General features: G+C 38.6%; 1 protein-coding gene across 1 annotated transcript in view; it reads right to left on the bottom strand.

The window, feature by feature from the left end:
- LOC136261598 (sushi domain-containing protein 2-like) overlaps positions 1-16127 on the bottom strand; it is a 72067-nt gene that overhangs the window by 44889 nt on the left and 11051 nt on the right. The window contains exon 2 of the mRNA XM_066055630.1: positions 3206-3490. Within this exon, the coding sequence (XP_065911702.1) occupies positions 3206-3490 (285 nt within the window). The remainder of the gene's footprint in view (positions 1-3205; positions 3491-16127) is intronic.

Raw genomic sequence — 16127 nt, 5'->3', positions numbered from 1 at the left:
TCGCTGTCAGCAAAGATGAATGGGACACAAAGTAGGACACTGGTAAGTCCATGAAGAATGCACTGTACGTACTGCGGTATGCCAAAAGGCACCTCTCGGGCTGAAGCGACATCGAACAGTGAAAAAATTAAGCCCGCAACCTTAGCCGTTATCAAGTTACACTTGTCTGAAGGCATCAGTCATTCAGTTACTCAGTCAGTAGAAAATTTCAAATTCTGTAGCAACTTGTTGAAAGCATTTCAGGTCAATCTGAAAGCTTGTTTGGGCTTAATTCTACCTAACCAATACTGCCTTATCATCGTCAGGGAAAATTGACACTGGTTTTTGGGTGATTTTATTTTGTGGGCCACACCTACTGCTTTGTGGTCCTTACTATACACTACTACCATAATGTATGATGAAATTGATCCTGTAGAATGGTGGAGGGACAATGCTGCTACATTGCCTTGTGGTCAGCTGCAGCTGCTGAGAGAGTATTTTCCATTTTGTCTAACTGCAGCTGTGGAGAGCAGCAAGACAGGTTTATGTTGAAGCATCCCTTATGCTATAGTACAACAAATGATGATTGAGATTATATTGTTTTCACATCAAATCATGTGCGTTTGATTTTGTAACTTGTCAATTAACTTGCTTTTCTTGTAACTTGTATGCAGGCTTTTGTAACTTTCAATTTTGTATACTGAGCTGGTAACTGGTCATTTATGCTTATAATTAATTTGTAACTTGCTGTGTCTGCTGAGCTTTTAACTTGTCATTCTGTATACTAAGTTTGTAACTGACCAGTTGTTTGTTGTTTTGGTAAGTTTACAGTATAACTTATTACTTTGTATACAGGGCTTGTACTGACCAGTCATTTGGTATTCGTTCTGTATTTTGAGCCTGTTACTAGTTGTTTTGTATCCTGAGCTTGTAGCTTTGAAATTTCTGCAATATTATTTAAATAAGTGATAATAATTATACTGTTATTATTAATATAGCATTTTGCTCCATTTGGACATAATGGTCTCACCTTTTTATGGAAAAAGTAGCATAATTTTGGGAATAATGGGCATTTCTCAAAGGCATAATAGGCAATTTTTTGAGCATTACTCAAAAGCATACAGTAGCCCAATTTTGTGAGCATAATAGCCTCATGCTTAGAAAAAGACCATTCACAGCTTCAATCAGATTTTAATCATACAGTTAAATGGACAGAAGGTTTTAAATGTCAGTAAATGTGTGATTGTAGTAAACTATTATCACCATCCTCCTTTGTTTACACTATTGGCAATCTCCCTGTAACCTGTGTTACTCAGCATCCTTACCTGGGTGTCACATTTGATTCAAGTATGTGTTTCACTCCTCACATAGAAAATGCTCTAAAAGGCACAAGAACGCTTAATTTTATTAGATAGAATCTTTACAATTGTACAGTGAATATCAAATGTATGGCTTTTATCACCATGGTCCACCCAATCAGTATGGGACCCACATGCTCAGAACACTATAGATATGGTACGAAGACAAGGTGCTTAATGGGTAGCAACATCCAACTGCAATTGAAATAGTAGTGTTACATCTATGCTTGAAGACCTTCAGTGGCCCAACTTATCACATAGATGCATGATTTCAAGACTAAAAATTTAGAAGAAGCAACTGAATGGCCAAGGTAGACCTGAAGGGTAAGAACATGCAACCTTCGCTGCTCCTCTAGCAGCCTCGACACCTATCACCTACAATTGGTGAGTCTGTCCTTCTGTTGGCTGGGTACTATAGTCTTTTTATGAATATTTGACTTGGTATGCATTAAGCAGTGAATCCAAGCTTCTTCTGCTGATTTGGATGAGTTTCAATCCACTTAAAACCTCGATTGTTACTGAAGTAATCATGGACTTTGCAGGCACAAATAAAACATCACACCACAGAGAAACTTGGTATTAGACAACCAAATCCCATGAGAATTATCAATCTTGAAGATATAACTATATTATTTTTTATTATTTCTTTTAAACTCTCACAGTAAATTCATATCATAATGGCAATTATGCCCAGACAGTGCCTTTCAAAGTTAAAGTTTGTGAAAGAAATTCCAGTTGGCATTTCTTCACGAAAAATCTTAGTGTTTATATTAGCATTTTGCAGCATAGCTAAAAGGATTTGTTGTGCTTCTATCAAGATATTATAATAGTCAAGTATGCCAGTGAAAAAAAAAACAGGTCCATAGCCTTAGTTACGCTTGCCTTCCTGATGCAGGCAGGCAGGCAGGCAGGCAGGCAGGCAGGCAGGCAGGCAGGCAGGCAGGCAGGCAGGCAGGCAGGCAGGCAGGCAGGCAGGCAGGCAGGCAGGCAGGCAGGCAGGCAGGCAGGCAGGCAGGCAGGCAGGCAGGCAGGCAGGCAGGCAGGCAGGCAGGCAGGCAGGCAGGCAGGCAGGCAGGCAGGCAGGCAGGCAGGCCCTGGTACATGCTAGTGTGTCATGTGCAGTTCTACAACTACAGTATCTGATATACAACTGCATTCTGTCTGGTGATTATAGAAAGCTTTTACTTTGATCCTCCCATGAAAGGTTCTTTATAATAAGATGATAGATAGATAGGTAGATAGATAGATAGATAGATAGATAGATAGATAGATACTGTAGATAGATAGATAGATAGATAGAAAGAAAGAAAGATAGATAGATAGATAGATAGATAGATAGAAAGATAGATAGAAAGATAGATAGATAGATAGATAGATAGATAGATAGATAGATGGATAGTCAAGATAGATAGATAGATAGATAGATAGATAGATAGATAGATAGATAGATAGATAGATAGATGGATAGTCAAGATAGATAGATAGATAGATAGATAGATAGTCAAGATAGATAGATAGATAGATAGATAGAAAGATAGATAGATAGATAGATAGATAGATAGATAGATAGATAGATAGATAGATAGATAGATAGATAGTCAAGATAGATAGATAGATAGATAGACAGAAAGATAGATAGATAGATAGAAAGATAGATAGATAGATAGATAGATAGATAGATAGATGGATGGATAGTCAAGATAGATAGATAGATAGATAGATAGATAAATAGATAGATATGTAGATATATAAAATTATATAGATAGATAGATAGATATAGATAAAGATAGATAGATACAGTGTAAACAGATTTATAATCCATAGTGTCCTCAACATTATGCTAAGTTATGTTCACATTTGCTGCCTACCTTGTCTCTTGCTGCATTATAGTATCCGACATGGTCCCAAGTAGCAATGAAAAGAAATTCTGATGAATACCTTAATAAGGTAGGGAATGCTTGTCTAATTTCACTGTCAGCTCTTTCAAGTAAGTCTGGATCAGTAGTATCTCTATACCAGATTATACCAGTTCCCCTAGTGTCAACATCAGCCCAGTATGGTGCTATGAGCTCTTGAGTGTTGTTCAAAGGGAAGGAATCAGGTGTGTACTGAGAAATACTATTTGTGAAACTGATTACTCCATTGGTGTTCACCTGAAGTGTTGAAACAAAATAAAGCATTCAATGCACATTCTTTGACTTTTTAACTTGCTACTACACAACAATTATCAGCTAATATGGATTAGCTAATTAGAAGTGCTGGGAAATATAGATTTTTCTTATGTCATATGTCATGGAAAAATTTATTCACAATATATGGTATACCCATAACAGTTGATAGCTTACAAGTACAATACTTAGTCTTAAGGTTGAATTTGCAATTCCTTTGCCATCTTACGGTATATCTATTACAAGTGTAATTGCAGGCATTGGCTCTTTGAACTACTGTTCTGCATTGCATTGACCATTGTAAATATATCTGTGTATTTACCTAGCGCCTTTCAAAATGGTTGAAAGGATACTAGATTGGATGTAAATGTTACTATTAGTATACTGTAACTAATGCACTCTCAATAAGAGTGCAGTGCAAGGCTTGGCAAAACTAGCATTTTACAAGCTTACATAGTACTTGGTAAGTCACATCAGCTCTATCATGATAATATTATCTAGCTATCATATCATGACATAAATAAATATATCGTGATACAAAATATATTTGTTATATTGCCTAGCACTACTAATTAGTTGAACATTTGCACATGGTGGCTAGGCCGGTGTTTATTTTAGGATTTCTACTGTGAGGAAGGGGGGATTAGGAATATTTGGAGTGTCTATATGTAGATATGACTTAATATTCTAGTTACACTAGCTACTGTATCACTTTCCAAGTTAACCATAAAAGTAAAGCAATTGAAACAGTTGAGTGGTTAGTCATGAAAGGCTGATCAGAGTGTTAATATTTTTGTGATCAGATCCTAATGCTTGTAGAATTTAATGCATGAGTGTACCTAATGTATGTGCACAGTTCTAATGTGCATATTGAATCTATTGAATAATCAATTTATGTTAGATTGGATGTAATCGTATGATTGCCAGCTTGTAATACAAGCACGTTTATGCGCATGTTGTTTATTCCTAGTGAGTCTGTTTTGAACTAGCTAACTATAATCCATGGATGGTGACCACATTTAGTAGAGATAGTTTATGCAGGAATGAGCTTCATACAGGTGTTACAAATATCCAAGAACGTAACCTCATGAGTCCAGTGGCGGATTTAGGAATTTTCAGAGGGGTTTTCAGGTTCAGGAAGTTTTCAATAACTGTGATCCCACTTAGTTAGCTAGCTATAGTCCAGCTGGGGTTGTTAACTCAGTCTCATAGTTCAGTGGCCTATAGCTATATAGATGTACAGTAAATCATAAAAATCACTCCAAAACATTGTTTCATTGTTGATTCAGGCCTTTGCAGAAAGCTTTGAAGCAAAACAGCACTAAAACGATAATTATTTTAGAGGCGCTTAACACGCTTTAATGCCGTAATGCCATTTCAAAGGTAAAAGTATAAAGTTCGGCCAGTATAAAAGGTCCCTATGTGATACACTATGCATAACTGTTGGTGATCTTATCACGCACACGAATTGCAAATAAATTATGGGCGTGCGCACTTTTCAAAGGGGTTTCAGCTAAAACAATTGCAACCCCCTGTATCCGCCACTGGAGTCATTCATAGGGATTATAGATAGAACTGCAGCAAATATGTCAGCATAAAAAAGCATAATAGGCTGGAATGCTATGCCACCATAATGCTAGCATATCAGGTGGATATCAAACTATGGAGAACTTTGGAGCTTAATATCATGAAAATAGATCAATGCTCCCTAAAATAGAGCAGTCAGTGGATTAAAAACTGCAATAGAGCACTCAAATGCATTGTGCATAGCTCCTTACATTGATATTATAATAGAACAGCCATTTTGTACTGAAATACTCTTCACTAATAGAAAAGTTATAAGATAATTCTAAGAAAATTTGCTAACCTAGGAACATAATGCAAGCATAATGAGAACACTGAAGAGCATAGTAGATGAAAATTTTGGGAAATTCCTGAAAATATTTTGGGGAAAATTTGAGCATAGCTATTTGTATCATGTAGATTGCTGAAACAGCTGATGACATATGTGACTGTTTCTGGGAAAACCGGTCTTATCACCCATTTAATAGTATCAAGAAACATCAGTTTTAAATATTCAGTGTTGTACGTCGGTTTTAAATATTCAGAGTGTTGTAGCTGGACAATGGCAATGGTGGTAGCTACGCATACCAAATTTTCACACGTTTTACAAAACTTTCTTACCTTCCAGATCATCCACTGAAGAAGTCAACAGCTTAGTTTCCTGCCATTTTAGATAGTTTTTAAACCAAGGTTTACTGTATCAGGCGAGCTCCAAAAAGGGTGGGTGGAGGGGGCCATGAAATTTAAGGCACCAAGAGAGTGATAAATACATGGAACTCCCTGCCAGCAGAAGTTGTTTCAGCACCAACAATCTCTACTTTCAAAGCAAGTCTTGATAATTATTGGAATGACACAGGATATGGATATGAACAAAGGCCTAGTGCCTAAACTTTATTTTTGTAACCCTATTTGTATATCCTTTAATAATAATAATAATAATAAGGTGGGCAAGATGGTGTTCAAAATTGAAAAGGAACGTGTTGGAATGAATTAGGCCAAGTTATGGGCCATTCAGGACTCAGAACTGGCTAAAATGAAAGAAAATTGCCAGCACAGGTCATTGTCCAACGCCATGGAGCTGTACAGCTACACACAGCCATCTCCTGGTTGGCCAGGGCTCCATCAAGACCCCAGACCACTCATGCAACTCGCCACTGTGCTTTAAAAAGCAGCCAGCAAAAAGCAGACCACTTTACTCTGGTCGACTGTGAGAGTGAAATTTGATAGTGCATCATTAAGCTTTGTGTTCAATGGAGGATCCAGGATGCCCTCCCTTCAAGAAATTGCATACAAGATCGAGATACTCTAATAGAGCAGTCAATTACTCTAATAAAGTAGTCACAATGTTCATGAGGCAGTGTAGTTTACCCATGAAGTTATAAATAGGATTTTATTTTACATAACATATGTGATATAATATATTTGGTAAAAGATCACTAGCTTATTGTTGTGACCTTTTTTTTGTTTTTGTTTTGCTCTTCCACTTTTTTCAGCAAAATGCCCCCCCCCCCCCCCCCCCCTCTTTCCAAACTTTGGATCCGCCCCTGGTGTTTGTGTGAAAAAATCAAACTTCCTGTCTTGGGCGATAAGACTGGTTTTCACAGATCCAGTCACATATATAAGTGAACACAAAACTGTGCTAGTGAAAACAAATACTGTATAGTCAATCTCAGAGATCCCCAGCTCTATTTCTGTCTGCTTGTGTTCTCAAACTGATTTTGATCTATTAGTAGGCCTGAGTCAATCAGTGAGGGCCTGCTGGTTAAAAAATGTGTCAAGAATGTTTAGGCTTCTACAGCAGCTGAGGTTTCCACATGATACCAGTTAATTATGTACATTCTACAATAAATCCAGTGGCTAAAAAACTATTTTTTACAACTAGCCCAAACTTGAGACAGGAAGGGGGGAGGGGGGGTAGTACATATATAAACTAAATTTTCTTTGTGCTGGTTTGAATCACATATTTGTATTTTGTGTTCTATATTGTCACGATTGCTGTGTAGCAAAACGTCGGTGAAGGGAATGATTGGAGGGATTTCAGGGGAGTGTGGGAGCATAATTATATATTTACCTAGTTGAAACATAATTGTGGCAAGATTGAATCTGGGAGCAATTATTTTGAGATAAGTGACTGAGACTTGGAACTAGGAAATAGCAAACAAACTTACAGTGACATACAAGCCAATTTTTTAGACCAATTGTTAGTGTTTATACCAATAGTGGATGAGAAAAAGACCATAATTATAACTAGCTATAAGTTGCAATTTAGTGGACCACAAAGGGAAAATTTTTGAAAATGGCAACATCAAGACTGGATCTTGAGGTACTTTAGTCAAATCCCTATAAACATGGACAGCACATGTATGTAATTTTTGACTTTATTCTTTTCTGTGGTGCAACTTGCTATTTAGTCTGACTTTTACAACTAGCCAAATTACCATTTACAACTAGCCAAAAGTTATTTACAACTAGCTTTTTGGCCACAACTAGCCCCCTTTTTTAGCCCCTGTCTAAATGATCTACATAATTAAGTGCATGGATGTAAATAACATTACAAGTATAAGAAAAAAATTTGGAATTTTAAATTAGATCAGGGACAGTGTAAAATGTTGCAATAAAAAGTACTGAAACAAACTGGATCGGAGTAGTACGTAATGTCCAAATACTGTAAAACAATAAGAAGTGAACATCCCTACTGTGCTACACTCAATACACAGTAGGGATATTCACTTCTTATTGTTTTACAGTATTTGTACATTAGGCCCCTATTTGGTGATTATTAGGTTCTCATCCACCTCCCGCACCCTTCTTAAGCTACCGCATGGTAAGCCATTATTTACTCTGTGCATGCTCAGAAGAACACGTGATATCAAACTGTTATAATTTTGTGTTGATGAACGCTACAATGTGCTATATATCGCCAGTACAATCGTGCTCCATCGACTTCATCAAAGCTCATGTGCTTGAAAGGGTTCCCTAGGGGTGCCAGTACTGGTGCTTCTGGTTTGCGTGCTCAGCATATTCTTGACGCAGTCAGTGGACATACTACTTCATCTGCTGAGGACTGTCTTCATGCTCTCACTAGGTTTATGAACTTCTTGTTATCTGGTAAAGCATCTCCTCTGCTAGCTCCCTGGCTGTGTGGTGCCCCTTTAACAGCTCTTCTGAAAAAGACAGGGGGTGTTCGGCCTATTGCTGTTGGTGAAGTCCTTTGTTGGCTTGCCAGTCGGTTGTGCTGTCACTTTGTTCGTCCGTTTCTTCCAGATGTCTTCCTTCCTCATGGCCAAGTTGGAGTTGGCATTCCAGATGGCTTGGAAGGGGCTATTCATGCTGTCCGTCATGCTCTATCTCAGTTGGGTGGTGATGAATCACTAGCTCTTCTGAAGATAGATATGAAAAATGCTTTTAATGAATGCAGCCGCACTGCTATTCTCAGCCGTGTTTATAAGGATTTTCCTGAAATATCTCGTTGGGTGTACTGGTGTTATAACCAGCCTGCAGAATCACGTTTTGGCCACCGTCGTATTCTTGCTTCCACTGGTGTACAGCAGGGTAATCCACTTGGTCCTCTGTTATTCTCATCAGTTTTGCTTCAGTTTCTTGGTTCCAATCCTCTTAGTGAAAATTGTCTCCTAAGTTTGTGGTATTTAGATGATGGCACTTTTATTGGGTCTAGGTCTTCTCTCCTTGCTTTACTATCATGCTTTACTCAGTCTGGGCCAAGTTTTGGCTTGCATATCAATCTATCCAAATGTGAGTTGTATTGGCCTTCTGGAGATAGCTCTTTCCCTGAATTTCCTCATACAATAAAACGAATTAATCCTGAAAGCAGTGGTTTGGAGCTTTTAGGGTCTCCTGTGTGGGGACCACCTACTTTTTTTGATTCTTTTTTGTCTAGTAAACTTGAAAAAACTGCATCTATTCAGGATAAGCTTGCAGAACTTGGAGATCCTCAAATTGAATTGAATTTGCTTAGGAGCTGTCTCAGTGTTTGTAAGATCACTCACATATTGCGCTGTGTCCCTTCTTCATCATTAGGCTGCTTTCCATCTGTGTTTGACTCTAACCTACGCAACTGTCTTAGTAGAATTTTGTGCTGTAGCATCTCTGATAATGCTTGGTCTCAAGCTACTTTGCCATTCCGTTTAGGAGGCTTGGGTTTGCGTGAGTCCCAACGCTCTTCACATCCAGCCCTTTTGGGTTCCTGTAACTCAGCCCGGTTTTTTGGTGTCCCGTTTAGCACCAAATTTTGATGTGACTTCCTTTTTTCCAGGTGAAAATTGTGCTATTTCCTATTTCCAAAGTCTATCCATCTTGCCTTCTAACTTATCTTCCCAAAATGACTTACAGGCTTCCCTTGATGATCAATTATTTGCAAGCATTTTCAACACCTCCACAATCCGTGACCAGGCTCGTTTACGTGCTGTTGCTCACTCCTCTGGTGTCAGCAGTGGCTGGCTGAAGGCCATCCCTCAACCAACATTGGGTTTGGCCTTTGCTCCACATGAGTTTGTTATCGCTGTCTGTTTATGGTTGGGTGTTCCTCTTTTCCCATTGTTACCACTTTGTACATGTTTGTCTGTCATAGATCAGTTTGGTGACCATCTTCTTGGTTGCTCTCATGGCCCACTACGTATCCAACGCCATGATGCTCTTGTTTCTATAGTACATCATGCTCTACTGCAAGATCACCCTGGTGTTCTCCGTGAGCAAAGCATTGCCTCTGATCAATCTCGTCCTGGGGACATTTATCATCCTGATTTTACTCTAGGCCGTCCTGCTTACTTTGACCTCTCTGTCAGGTGCACAACTCAGCCTTCCTTTATTTCCGCTGCTGCATCTAAGGTTGGGGTAGTTGCTGCTGCCGGTGAGGAGGCTAAGGATGACCATTATTTGGAAACTGTTAATAACCATGGTGGTGAATTTTTTCCCCTGGTTTGCGAGTCGTTTGGTGTTTGGACACCCTTTGCTTTATCAACCTTATCCACGATTTCCGACCATACCACTGTTAAAAGTGGTATTCCCAAACAGTTTGTAAGGAAACAATTGCTTCAGCGCTTGTCAGTTACTCTCTGGCGATATAATGCCAAAATGATCCTGAGGCATTATGGCTTATGCCCAGATGATGGCATAGACTTGTTGAACTAAGTTATTAATTAAGGTTGTTTTGTAGCTAAGGTAGCTAGTTTTGTAGTTAAAGTACTTAGTTTGGTAGTTAAGCTAGTTAGAATTTTGTATTTAATATATCATCTCTAGAAAAAAATTTACTTCATCAAAGCAGGCTTTTAGTTGACTGTCGAAAAACAGTTGGCGATCACGAAAAGTGGTGAAGGAATATTTGTAGTAAGAAAGAAAGACAATTTGGACAAGGTCTGTACATCAGTGTGTTAATAATGGTATAATGGTAGCTAATACCCTCCCGCCCGCATCATAATAATTAGAAAGGCTGAATGAGAAACTAATAATCACCGAATAGGGGCCTACATGTAACTGCAGTTCTAAGGTAGGTCAGGGCTAGTTCGTCGATCTCATTGGCTAAGGTTTCTTCGACCTTGGTTAGAATTCTCGTTACGTGTGAACGGTATGCTATATGAGATGTTCATAAATGAGTTAATCCTTCCATTGCCGTAGTCCACTGTAAACAAAACAAACGACAAACAACTATTCAAGGAAATCGGGTGCTTGCCTCTCCAGGTACCGTTAGTAGAATATCTCTTATGCCACGGTACCACAGCGTTTGCGCCTGGGGTTACAAAGATTCAGTGGACAACTGCTGAAGTCCGTCACAGCACCAGAAATGTCGAATAAAGGATGATATGGTTCGCTTCTGGGAGGGACTGCCTCGGATTCGCCAACCACGCACGGATACAACTTTTATTACTCTGATTAAAATCCTTCGAACATGTGACTACATACGTCATGCATACATTACATAATACACTAATAATAGAACAGTTCAGTTAATTCTCTACACCCAGGACACAAAGCTACTTGAATAAACTATCTAATTCCACAATCAAAATCAGCTAGTAGTCTGGCTTTGCTGGCTGCTTTTCCCAAGCCCAGTGGCGATCCGTACGTGTGGTGTAGGGCCGTAATGGAGCTCTGGTCAGCCTGGGGATGACTGTATTTTTTTTTTTAAATTGTTTATTATTGTTTTTCTGTACATAAAATTATACTGAAAGCCACTGGCAAGTGCTGCCAGTGGCTCATAAAATTATATTACAAGTAATTAGTCACAATAGTACTTCATATATTGGCAATGGTGACACTGTTGAACAGTGGCAGCAAGGACAAAGGTAGGGTCCGCAACGTGAAATTTCGACCTCCGAGAATCAACTACCAAACCACCCACAAATGCTAGGCTAGGTACCACTTAGAAAATGCCAGATTGGTGTTATTTTTCAATAACGTCTTGTCGAGCAAATCGGCAAATATGCTTACAAATTACGAGATTTTTTGCTATATCTTCAAGGAAATGTCTTTTAAAGCTATAATACGCACTCTCAACCTTTCTTACTAACTGTACTTTAAACTAAAACCATCAGTGGCTGCATTTTCTGGAGCAATTTCCAGCCGCAGCATTGCGAAAATGAAATTTCGGACTCGAAAAAAAATTCAATGCCACTGAAGCACACAGTAGCGATGCCAAAGTAACCCTCCCAGGTCAAACTGGTCTGGCATGGGTCCAACTACTACCACACCAAATATCATCGAATTCCAAAATTGTTTGCCATCTGGCTGAGCTCGACGGCTGTCAAAAATTTGTCAAAAATGCTGATTTTATTCACTGACGGAAACCTTTGCTAGCCAGATGTGCTAGTTTACTTCTCAAAAGCTTGCTTGACCCATAGTCAGTAGCTTTCATTCATAAGGTTGGTCTGGCAGCACTTCTAGTGACCTCAAAAACCGCCAAATGCCGATATCCACGAATTTTGCCGATATCGACCAATTTACAACCCGTTAAAGAAATCTTACACATCAAACGTGATGCTTTGCCTCTCAAAAGTCATGCTGCATCCTTGTTTAGTTATATTCGTCCATAGGGTGGCACTGGCGGCTCTCTTATCGTGGCCAAAATCCATCAAAATGCCCATCTCACTATTTGTCATCAGTTTTAGGAAGTTTTACAAGTCAAACATGCTGGTTTACCTTTCTACATCCTTGCTGGACCATTCAATCACCTTTGTCTGTGTAGGCAGCTTTCTTCAGTCTCTTGAAAACGTCATAGCACGCCAATTGGGCGCAACCATCAATACCAGTTAATGCTTATTTTGTTTCATTGGTTCCACGCAAAAAATGACAGGAAAACCAGCAGAAATGTAATAGAGCGCAAATAGAGTTAGTCTAGCTCTAAATATTGTACTCTACATGTTTATACAAATGATTACCGAAATGCAAATTCCGATTATCAAAAACCACAATCGAAATTTCCTTTTGTGTAGAGTTCCGAAGGGTGGATATTTAAAACTAGGCTAACTCCAGTTGGGTTATGCAATATTTCTGCTGGATTTTCGTGGAATCAATGAAACAAAATAAGCAGTAAGTGGTATTGATGGTTGCGCCCAATTGGCATGCTCTGACATTTTCAAGAGACTGAAGAAAGGTGCCTACACAGACGAAGGTGATTGAAATGTCCAGTAAAGATTTAGAGAGGCAAACCAGCATGTTTGACTTGTAAAACGTTCTAAAACTGATGACAAATGGTGAGATGAGCATTTGAATGGATTTTGGCCTCGATAAGAGAGCCGCCAGTGCCACCCTATGGACGAATATAACTAAACAAGGATGCAGCATGACTTTTGAGAGGCAAAGCATCACGTTTGATGTGTAAGATTTCTTTAACGGGTTGTAAATTGGTCGATATCGGCAAAATTCGTGGATATCGGCATTTGGCGGTTTTTGAGGTCGCTAGAAGTGCTGCCAGACCAACCTTATGAATGAAAGCTACTGGCTATGGGTCTAACAAGCTTTTGAGAAGTAAACTAGCACATCTGGCTAGCAAAGGTTTCCGTCAGTGAATAAAATCGGCATTTTTGACAAATTTTTGACAGCCGTCGAGCTCAGCCAGATGGCAAACAATATTGGAATTCGATGATATTTTGGTGTGGTAGTAGTTGGACCCATGCCAGACCAGTTTGACCTGGGAGGGTTACTTTGGCATCGCTACTGTGTGCTTCAGTTGCATCAAAACTTTTTTCAAGTCCGAAATTTCATTTTCGCGATGCTGCGGCTGGAAATTGCTCCTGACAATGCAGCAACTGATGGTTTCAGTTTAGAGTACAGCTAGTAAGAAAGGTTGAGAGTGCGTACTGTAGCTTTAAAAGATATTTCCTTGAAGATATAGCAAAAAATCTCGTAATTTGTAAGCATATTCGCCGATTTGCACGACAAGATGTTAATGAAAAATAAAACCAATCTGGCATTTTCTAAGTGGTACCTAACCTAGCATTTGTGGGTGGTTTGGTAGTTGATTCTCAGAGGTCGAAATTTCACGTTACGGACCCTAACAAAGGTAATGTAAACCATTAACATTATTATCATTAAGTTGCTGTATGAAGTGATCCCTCATGAAGTTGTAGAGTTTGTGTTTAATGATGTTTGTAGATAAAGACAGATCCATTTTAGGTAGTGAGTTCCAAATGCGTGGTAAACGATGGAAGTAAAAGTTCTGAGCTATGTTGGAGGAACATCCGTGATGGATCATTTTTTCGGATGAACCAAAACGCGTATTAGAAGAATTAAACTGGACATACTCAGTGATGTTGAAATATGATGACTGTTGCTTGTAAGACTTAATAAACAACACAGTGGCGGATCCAGATGGGTTTCTGGGGTTTCGACAGAAACCCCCTTTTAAATCTAGCTCAGTGGCAGTCTAAATACATAAACATTGTTGCACTGACAATTTGTCATAACAAACAACTATATATACCACTGTATTTCAGTAGCATGCATGCAATTGTAGTTAACTAACACCATTTATAACTATTAAACCCTCAACAACACTTCATCTCCCACTGCATTAAAAACGATCGAGATACTCTACTCCAATAGAACAATCAAAGCTACAGCTTGTTTATTTATTTATTTTTACTTTATGGCAAGTATGCCAAGGGTCTGCAAGCAACTGGTGCTTGTAGCCTAAAAACACAAGTTATATATACATTTTGTAGTCACCATATTTTCCCTATAGTTAGCTATAGTATTTACAGTTTAAAACATTGGAATTATTGTAATTAGTAACTAAAAATAGCCTAAGATCTGATCACAGAGATTCTAAAATCTAAAAATTTTCCAGAGAAATGTCACCAGATGCCTTATTCTGAGCTATACCAATTGCAACTTTCAGAAACCCCCTTTTAAAAATCCTAGATCTGCCACTGCAACATAATATCGTTCATTTTGTAAACGTACATTAATGGTAACAGATGTAGAGTTACTAGACGAGACCTGCATGATAATTGGTAATCGTTCAAAATCCACTTTGTAGCCCGCCTCTGTATTCTTTCTAACATATTAATATATATATATATATATATTTGTTAATGTACAAACTCAATCATGAGTATATTCGTACATATGTAGTTAGCTACTTATTTACAAATTTATATAATTGTTAAATAAATCAAGAGATGGAGCTTGGATAATATGATAATCTAATCAAAAACAGCCAAGCTGTAAAAAAAGGTGCGGCCCCCAAAAAGGCTATGGTGAAAAAAGATGTGAAATCCAAGGTGGCGGCCAAGAAATGGCTGTGATGGTAGGTTAATGGTTACATTTTAATAATGACAATTCAAGTGAATTTTGTGCCACTTGGTCTTGGCACAAAATTCACTTGAATTGTCATTATTAAAATGTAACCATTAACCTACCATCACAGCCATTTCTTGGCCGCCACCTTGGATTTCACATCTTTTTTCACCATAGCCTTTTTGGGGACCGCACCTTTTTTTACAGCTTGGCTGTTTTTGATTAGATATCACTTCTTTTTGTATTTGTATACTGCAAAGCCGGCCTATGGCTGGCTTTGGGGCTTTTTTAAACCCATGTGTTTTGTTCTTTACCACAGGAAGAAGAAAAGAACTTAAAGAAGATTTGTAATACTTCAATTATTTTTGATTTTATTAGTAATTATACAAATTATATACATATATTTATTACATGCCCATTATTCCCCACAGGATATTTTTTTTGCAGCTAATCTCTCTACTGGGTGACTTGAAATGTAGCTGAACTATATACAGGATGGTTTCTTTGTAGCTGAACTCTCTACAAGGTGACCTCTTCTAGCTGGTCTCTCTACAGGGTGATTTGTTTGCAGCTAAACTCTCTACATGGTGGTTTCTTTGTAGCTGAACTCTCTACATGATGGTTTCTTTGTAGCTGAACTCTCAATAAGGTGACTTCGTCTAGCTGAACTCTCTACAGGGTGATTTTTTTGTAGCTGAACTCTCTACAGGGTGATTTGTTTGCAGCTGAACTCTCTACATGATGGTTTCTTTGTAGCTGAACTCTCTACAAGGTAACTTTGTCCAGCTGATCTCTCTACGGGGTGAATTGTTTCTAGCTGAACTCTCTACAAGTGATTTGTTTCTAGCTGAACTCTCTATAGGTGATTTGTTTGCAGCTAAACTCTCTACATGATGGTTTCTTTGTAGCTGAACTCCCTACATGATGGTTTCTTTGTAGCTGAATTCTCTACAAGGTAACTTCTTCTCTACAGGGTGATTTGTTGTAGTTGAATTCTCTACAAGGTGGTTTGTTTGAGGCTGAACTCTCTACATGGTGGTTTCTTTGTAGCTGAACTCTCTACAGAGTGATTTGTTTGCAGCTGAACTCTCTACATGATGGTTTCTTTGTAACTGAACACTCTACAAGGTGACTTCTTCTAGATGATCTTTCTACAGGGTGAATTGTTTGTAGCTGAACTATCTACAAGGTAACTTCTTCTAGCTGATCTCTCTACAGGGTGATTTGTTTGTAACTGAACTCTCTACATGATGGTTTCATTGTAGCTGAACTCTCTACAAGGTGATTTCTTCTAGCTGATCCCTCT

This window comes from Dysidea avara, chromosome 1, assembly GCF_963678975.1.
Source record: "Dysidea avara chromosome 1, odDysAvar1.4, whole genome shotgun sequence".
NCBI classification, from domain to species: Eukaryota; Metazoa; Porifera; class Demospongiae; order Dictyoceratida; family Dysideidae; genus Dysidea; species Dysidea avara.
The sequence above is the reverse complement of the archived record's forward strand: the minus strand, read 5'-3'. Positions and strand labels throughout refer to the sequence as shown.